The 8,867-nt window shown below is 34.1% G+C and overlaps 1 protein-coding gene across 2 annotated transcripts; it reads right to left on the reverse strand.

Annotated features, from left to right (window-relative positions):
* Window positions 1–781: 781 nt before the first annotated feature.
* On the reverse strand, window positions 782–3,005 carry LOC109220579 (aspartic proteinase PCS1-like). 2 transcript variants are annotated; one of them, XM_019385043.1, is made up of 2 exons: window positions 2,433–2,615; window positions 782–2,310 (listed from the first exon to the last, which is right to left on the reverse strand). In XM_019385043.1, exons 1-2 carry the CDS (start codon window positions 2,521–2,523, stop codon window positions 1,436–1,438), a joined length of 966 nt encoding a protein of 321 aa, XP_019240588.1. In that variant the 5' UTR covers window positions 2,524–2,615; the 3' UTR covers window positions 782–1,435. The 2 variants fall into 2 exon arrangements, with proteins under 2 accessions (XP_019240588.1, XP_019240587.1); XM_019385042.1 differs by having other exon boundaries at window positions 782–3,005.
* Between the last annotated feature and the right edge of the window lie 5,862 nt (window positions 3,006–8,867).

The following is an 8,867-nucleotide window of genomic DNA, read 5'->3' on the forward strand; positions in this document are numbered from 1 at the left end:
TGTTAAAACTTTAAATGTTGAACCCATAGAATTAAAATTCTAGATCCGCCTCTCCTACCATAGGGATTAAAAAAACACTACAATCCCAAAATAACTAATATCGGAATTAGTTATACCATAAGTTTATTCAACCAAACATGAGATAAACTCATCTCAAATTTAATCCTGAATTAGTTATCCTTTATCCCTCGTACCAAACGAGCCCTTATTCCAATCTCACCATATGAGGTGCTGCCTCAGCCCGATTAGAACTTAAAAGGAAATCAGAAAAGCAATAAATAAGCAACTAAAGACAAGTCATGCGCCCGAAGTTGCTTTTCACAGTGTTTATGGGCAGACCTACAGAAATGTGTGCATGGCCAAACCTATATGGTCCTTTTCATGATGAAAAAGTTAGAAGACAAGTTGAATAGTAAGAAAGTTCAATCACAAACCAGAACAGTGAGAGATAACAGTAAATACAAGTTACAGTAGAATACGAAAAAGATTAAGAATTCTTCACACATGTGTATATATAAACAGGATAGGCTAAATTATTTTGTTCATCTCAACTTTAATATTGAAGATCAATCTTTCAATTACGAAAATTTCAAGCAAGCCCAAGAGGCATGGAGGAGACATATGTATAGAACAGAGAGAGTAAACCCAAACATGCATATCTACAGAAAACTTTACCAGGTGGTTCAATGTTTAAATTTTATTTTTATTTTAAAATCGTGGAAACAGCCTCTTACAAAAATACAAGTACAGCCGTTTGACAATGATATTGGAGAGACACAAGTATACCAATGGCTCGGAAAAATTATTTCCAACAATTAAGAAGATTTATTACAATAAGCAATATATTTCCCTACAAACACGACAAGAATCTACAAGAAGATTATTAATTGCCTTTGAAAAATCAGCACACCCTTTATCTTCAGCCACACAGTTATGGCCGAACCAGCTCAAAGAATATCTACTTTCAACAATCCAACTTCTGTCTAACTCAAAAAAGGTAATGTACAATATTGTGAAAGCACAATCTTCTTAATTGAAATCCTCTCTTTAAAATCACCAACCATATTCTAGCCATGAAACCAACCCCACTTTCATCTTCAGTATGGCAATTCATAAATTGCATCGGTGTAATTTCTTGGGACCACTCGCCACATTTCAAACCTAGTTGCAAAAGTCAATTAATCACACCATAGTAGTATAACTAATTGCATCAACATGTTTTCCACCATCTATTTTGGTGCTATGGACTCCGCAAAAACAGCCTCTCTACCTTCACACGCGTGTAGGAGTAAGATTACCCTCCCCAGACCCACCTATGGGATTAGGTGGATTTGTTGTAATTGTTGTTGTTGTTGGACTCGGGCAGAAACACACACTATTTTTTACTCGAATTATGTATAATATCCGAAAAGAATAGTAAATATTTGACCTCTTATTAACCATAGAGACCAAATCTTTGACTCGCTACATCACACCGTACTTGAGCAAAACCAATGCGAGATTTTTCAAGATCATACTCCACCCACACATTTTGTTGATGATGGTGACCAATAATATACGCCTCGAGAGCTAGTAGCTCGGAATTTCCAAACGTGAAGCAATGTATCGAGTCATTGCCCCGAATTTCACCGGGTACTCGATACAATAATCGCTCGCCCAAAACCGTTATTTCCGCGCCCCGAAATACTAAACTCACCGATGGTAATGCAGGTAACTTCGTTGCGTTAACAGGTACACGATAACACAAGTCCATTGCACCTTGAAAAACAAAATCTTGATCCTCAAGAACCTTAAGAGTTGCCTTAGTTTGATTCAAAAACTCATTTCTTAGTGCAGTATAAGCTGGACCAAGTAGGAATGTAAATTGGGTACCCGAATCAACCATGGTTTGACCCGCTCCGGTATGATCGGGTACAAATACGGATTTTGGTATTGAAAGTAATTTATCCGAAACTTTAATACCTTCAAGTTGAACAGTATATGCTACTCTATCAAAATAAGGCAAAGGAAGTGAAATTTCCACTAACGGCGTGTAATTTAACGGCAAAACCCAAGTAAAATTGGACTCACCAAGAAGTAAAACGCCGTTAAAATCCGAACCCGAAATGCAATATGAGAACTTCTTAAACCCCATTTGTGAAACAAAAGAGAGTGCTCCACGGTTCATACCCATTAACCCGGTTGTCTTTGAATCTTCATCCGAATTACTACTGAAACCCGAATCCATGCACCCGAATATAGTATCCGAAAAATTTGACCCACCAATATTAAACGTATCCAAAGCTAAATTCCCTTCAGAAGATGAAGCATCTGCATAAGAAAGCACAGCATGACATAAATTCTTGGAGTCACAAGAAGCTGGTATAGAGAAATCTTGTGTTCGGGTCGTACAAGTTGGTGATGAGCAAGAAACGGGTCGGTAAGAAACTGACCGGATCGGGTTGAAAAGGGGTTGGTTGATTCGGGTTGAGTTGCAATGTAACCATGAGAGTTCACTGCCTGTGTCAAGTACCATAGTAACATTCTGTGGAGGTGTACCTACTGAAAGAGAAACAGTGAGAGTTACATTGTGTGTAAATGGAAGCTTGTTTGCAGCTCTAGGGAAGGACCCAGATGACATTTCTTGAGTTTTTAGTGCCAAAATTAACATTGTTGAATTATTTTGGGTGTTGAAAGTAGTAAAGGAAAAACATTTCAGGGGTTTGTATAGTAAGAACAAGAAGCTTATTAATAATCTGAAAAACAAGGGAAATTTCATTGCTTTGATTGTGTACGGGAAAGAATAATGTTGAGCTGAGAAAAATGGACAGAAAGTGAAAGAACAGGGAAGTGTTATTTGTGTAAGAATGGAGGAAGATGTGTGTTGTGAGTTTTGGAGACAGAGGCTATGTAATAATAGGAATAAGGAATCTGAAGTTTCTATGGTGGTGAATGGTGATGGGCTTTAAGTTCAAGTTTAATGTTGGAAAAAAAAATCTTGAAGTAAATTTGGCTATAGCTAGCTGGCTGTGGAGCTAGGGTAAGGATTCCGAAATTTATGTACCGTGAGACATCACTATAACAGTATTAATATATAATAGCTATTCACTATTAAAAAAATTAAATTTTTTTTTGGAATTGATATTTTTATGTTATGTTATAATATATATTTTATATAACATCACTTCACTATAGTAATAAAAAATAATCAGAACAAGCGTGACTGCTATAGAAAGTTTTAACTGTATACATAAATTTTTTTTCAAATTCCGCGGCTAGTAACCCCTCTCTTTACGATATAGGTCCGCTTCCACATCAAACTGCTTTCGTCAGTATTATATATAATAGATGTACAATTTTTAAAAATTTTGTAGTTTATTTGTTATATTTGATATTTTAAAAAAAAATCTTATTTCATCCACTAACTAGCTATTAAGGTAAGTAGCAACGTGGAAAATTGTTGCGACGTCGCTTTTAGGAATTTAGAAACGCTTTAAAAGATTGGAAAACAAAATTTTGGGCGGTTGATTAACATTAAATGATCGGTGGAGAGCTGGAAGTCCCTGATTTTCGCATTGATAGTTATTTGGTATTCCTTTTCGTAAAACACACACTGTTCAAAATTCAAATAAAATACTAAAATTGGAGGGTAATTGACGGACAATATAATAGTAACTGAACAGAGAGGGTTAGATAATATCGATTTTTATAATTAATCCTACTTAATTTATGGTTGATAATTGTTTATATAGTAATGATAATTGAATTGTTATGCCAGTGATTTATAAATGAATTATTATGCGGTAGTTAATAATAAAGGAACTATTGTTATACAAGAATTAATTACTCTAAGGGAATTTTCGTATTCAAATAGTTTATTCCCCGTATTACTAATATATGTATTCTCCTTACATATTTTATTTGATATAATATAATATATAAAATTCTTGCATAACTTAATGTTAATATTATTTGATGCTGCCGACTTAAAGGTGCGCACCGTGAATAATACGTCAATTTTTTTTACACGACCAATCTCAATATTTTATACGGGATTTTATATGATTATATATCACAACCAACCAAACGACCCCTAACTGCAACGATGGTGTTATCAGATTGTTCAATCAAAATTCAAAGAAAATCCCAGAAAAAAGGGAAAGAATAGCTGTCTTACTTAAATGTTCATAATCTTTAATTTATTCTCTTTTGTTTTATTCTTAATCATGAAAAGTTGGTAGTTTTACCTACTTTTCCATGCATGACGATTGATTAGTTCAACAAATAAAGTGAAGGATAGAGGGATTGACTTAATGGCTTCCAACAACAGCTGCAGCCAAATCCTATGTACTAAACCTAGAAATACGACTTACCAACTAAAATCACATCATTTTGTCTATCAATCTTCATGTTTAAGTGAACACTTTAGTACTGGTTGATTTTTTTTTTTTGGTAATTAATTTTTATTACGAAAAAAAATATTTACAAGTATAACAAAAAACTGTATCACTATCCGCCTAGGTTTGGACATGCAGCCCCAAACCTAGGGTCATCAAAACTAAGTAACACCAGTTCTAAATAACAAGCTAAGGATAGAAATTTAACTCTTGAAATCTTTTAGTTAGACTAGGACTCAAGCTTCCTCGACAACGGACCTCTAGGATTATCGTTTTGACCAGCTCTTCACTTCTCTTCTGTTGCCCGCGAAAAGTTCTCCAATTCCTTTCTTGCCATATATAGTATACAGTGCAAGTTAGAAGCATTATGTATATTGTTGTTGATGGATGTTTACGTGCTGCATACTTTGTAGCCCATTTTACCTCTTCACTCCACCCAGCCACATCTCTTTTGACACCAATCCAGTATAATAGTTTCCTCCAAACTGCTGCTGAACAGGTGCATCTGAAGAAGAGATGTTCGTGGTCCTCTGTACCTCCTTCACACAACGGACATAATGGATGGCTAATATTCCCCAAGTGATAAGCATGTCTCGTGCGTATAGTCTGCCCAGGATTGCTAGATAAAAGATAAAGATCCATTTAGGACTGCTGGTGTTATTGCATATTAGTCTCCTCTATTCAGCTTTAGGGAACTCTCCTCCAACCTTATTATACATGTCTCAGATGGAGTAGCTCCTCGCATTCATCACCTTCTTCACTCCTATATTTGCTTCATTCAGATACTTTATAGCTCCTAATATTTTTCGAGTGAGCCAAGATGCTTGTTTCACGTTTACACTCCATATCACATGTTGTTTTATATAGTATGTATGCATCCACTGTATCCATAAACGATCCTTCTTCTTACACAAAATCCATAGTTGCTTAAGGATTGCAGCTCTATTCCACGTGAGGATGTTAGTGATATAAATGGCAAGCCAACAGCTCCCTTCGATGCCAAAAGAGGAGTCAGACAAGGGGATCCACTGTCGCCTTATCTTTTTGTTCTGGCCATGGAATACTTGACCAGAATCTTAAAAACTCTGAAGGACAGGCCTAATTTCAACTATCATCCCCGATGTGAGAAGCTGAATATGGTGCAACTCAGCTTTGCAGATGATTTGTTGCTGTTTTGTAGAGGTGATGTGGTGTCCATTCAACTGCTCTATGAGTATTTTCAACACTTTTCAAGCTCCTCAGGACTGATTGCAGACCAAGACAAGAGTTGTATCTACTTTGGAGGGGTACCAGTGGATGTTCTGCAATAGATTAAACAATGCCTAGGCTTCTCCACAGGCACACTGCCATTCAGATACTTGGGGGTTCCATTAAGTGCCAAAATATTATCTGTAGCCCAGTGTCAGCCCCTACTAGATAAGATGTTCATTAGAGTTAAGCATTGGACAGCAAAATTTCTATCATATGCAGGAAGGTTACAATTGATCAAAAGTGTTCTGATTGCCATTCAATCTTTTTGGTCACAAATCTTCCCTCTACCAAAGAAGATTATTCTAAAGATTGAGACCATTTGTAAGAGGTTTCTCTAGACAGGTGAAGAGAAGGTAGCAACAAAGCTTTAGTGGCCTGGAAACAATTGTGCTGGCCAAAATTTGCAGGTTTTGAATATCACTAGTTGATTTTATTTTAGAAAAAAATGAAAAGAGAATTGATAAATTAAACAAGAAGTTCCTTAAATAAGTTCAGCTAATACTGTGTTGATTCTCAATCACACGAATTTAGGGCAGACTCTAGTTCAACAGAATTGATTATTTTCCGCTTAAATTATATAAATATAAGAAAAATAAATTTTTGTGCTGGGCAAAATTTGCAGGTTTTGAACATGACTAGTTGATTTTATTTTAGAAAAAATAAAAAGAGAATTGATAAAATAAACAAGAAGTTCCTTAAATAAGTTCAGCTAATGCTGTGTTGATTCTCAATCACACGAATTTAGGGCAGATTCTAGTTCAACAGAATTGATTACTTTCCACTTAAATTATATAAATATAAGAAAAATAAATTTTATACTTATATATATTATATATATAGACATATTGAATCTTGTTATAAAACAATAAAGGAAGAAGAATAGTATTGCGAAGAAAAGTAGGGAGAGAGAATTCTTATTGACTTGGGATTAATTACAATGGAATGAGACCCATCTATTTATAAGGAAAGAGTGGCTTAGCCACCAAGTAAAATCCCTAAAATATCTCTAAAATATAGATATTCACTTTAAATAAAACTCAATTTATAATACTCCCCCTTGAATGTCTATTCAACAAAAAATGTGCCTCGTTAAAACCTTAACTAAAAATAAAACCCAGCGGAAAAAAATTCTAGAGAAGGAAAAAAGAGTACACATGTTAAAAAATACGCCTTTTGGTTGCCTCGTTAAAAACCTTGCAAGAAAAACCTAGTGGGACAAAACCTTGAAAGGAAAAAAGAGTACAACGCGTATTAACTCCCCCCTGATGAGAGCATCATTTCGCATCTTTGAGCCTTCGCATTCCAATCTTGTGCACCATCTTCAAAAGATCGTTAGTAAAGATTTGATAAACAAATCAGCCATATTAACTTAAATGAATATGTTGCACCTTGAAATCAACATTCTTGAGAAATATGTAATATTTTCATAAAATCCCGTGGAATGGCCTTTTCAATATCTCCATAGAGATCCTCGTTATCATATTATCATGCTTATAGTTATAGCAAGAAACATATGTGCACAAATTGCACTTAGAATGTGGCAATTCAAGACCAAGAATTGTACATGCTTTAAGCGATTTAAATCCTTCAAGGATTGTCATATAAGTTAAGTTATATAAGTCATATAATAGACTTTAATTAGATGCATATCAAGTTTTCATGTCATGCTAGACATATAAGATATATAAAAGTGATTGCATACTTTGTTAACTTTATACTTTCAAGTATTTGAACTACATGTTCAAAACTACATGTCTTTCATATGAAACCAATTCTATTCAAATTGTTTCTCCAGACTTAAGATCCTCATATATATTTAGCGCTATCATAGATGTCGTCAACGAACATTTTATATCGGTTCCAACCTCCTTTTTTCATAAAGATATAACATAGAGATCTCTTCATTTATATTTTCAGGTACCTGAACCTCTCCTGAGATTTTATGAAGTGTTATGTCATGTGATCTTCTAGATCACTTGCCTCCCTATTATGATCATTTTAATCATTTGCTCATTTTCTTTATCAAGAAGTTTTATTTGGAACCGATTTGTCTATACGCATTAAGCATACCATAGACTTTGTCCTTTTAGGACTTAATAGGAGCATTTGCAATGAGAATATAGTTTTTTTTGAGTCAGCAAATGCGTCTGGCATGCTTTGCAATATATTGCAGATGAGTTATCTTTTATAAATTTCAAGTTCATATTATCTTATTCGAGGATCTAGATGTACACATGATAATTCATGCCATGTAACTTTTTCTCAACTGTTCATATTATCTCCCCCTCATGTTAGAAAAACTAACTTTCTTCCTCAATTTTGGAAACTCACCTTTTTGTGTTATGGTGTTAATCAAAATATACACCGCACATCAATAATAATAAGATGAAATTATTTGGTTCCTGACCCTGAACCACTTGTGAGGGGAGAATGTAATATACTTTCGTATATATTGTATATCAAACTGATATAGATAACTTTATTCTCATAAGCAATAGTTTAGCTATTAAGTGGAGGCACTCAATAAATTATTTCGCTAAACCAACTGTGATGTAAACCAACTTATCAAGATGAACTATCTTGAATAAAAAATCTTTGAATATGCTCTAAATTCAATTACTGACAAGTTATCTGGCAAACACCATATTGCAGGTTTGTTGCAGGTTAATAATAATCGCACATGTAACCATCTCATAGATGCATCTTATATGGTATACACGGCAGGTGAATGGGCCCATATTCACCTTTGATATTTCCAGAATTCATGGGATTCAATCCCAATTTTAATTGGTCAATTAATTAATGAGAACAAACAACATAAGAGAATTCATAAAGAACTTTCTAGTTCTTTAATATTTACCCATGTGAATTATCTTTTATTTTTGCACATCTTACTTAAATTAACATGGCTAAACCAATTATGCCAACTGGATAAATTACCAATATTGATAAACTTTAGGTTTACACCATGACGTGTGCAATTATGAATAAACTCTAAGTTTATTGTGATATGGGATTTTATATCAATAAACATCCACTTTATTGTGGTATTCTTTATTTGTGTAGTACAAACTGGAGAATAAAGCGGGTAATTTTTTACATACATATAATCCGCTACAAGTTATACTAATGGAAGATAATAAATCTTTCCTTTATTTATAGTCTCAATATAACCAACCACTTTCGTGAATACTTTAGAAACTTAATAAGTTTCTTTGAGACTTACTAGAATACAATGTC

This window comes from Nicotiana attenuata, unplaced genomic scaffold (assembly GCF_001879085.1).
Source record: "Nicotiana attenuata strain UT unplaced genomic scaffold, NIATTr2, whole genome shotgun sequence".
Classification (NCBI taxonomy): domain Eukaryota; kingdom Viridiplantae; phylum Streptophyta; class Magnoliopsida; order Solanales; family Solanaceae; genus Nicotiana; species Nicotiana attenuata.

Coding starts and splice junctions, on each gene's coding strand:
- LOC109220579 (XM_019385042.1), bottom strand. CDS start 2,758: ATGAAATTTCCCTTGTTTTTCAGATTATTAATAAGCTTCTTGTTCTTA.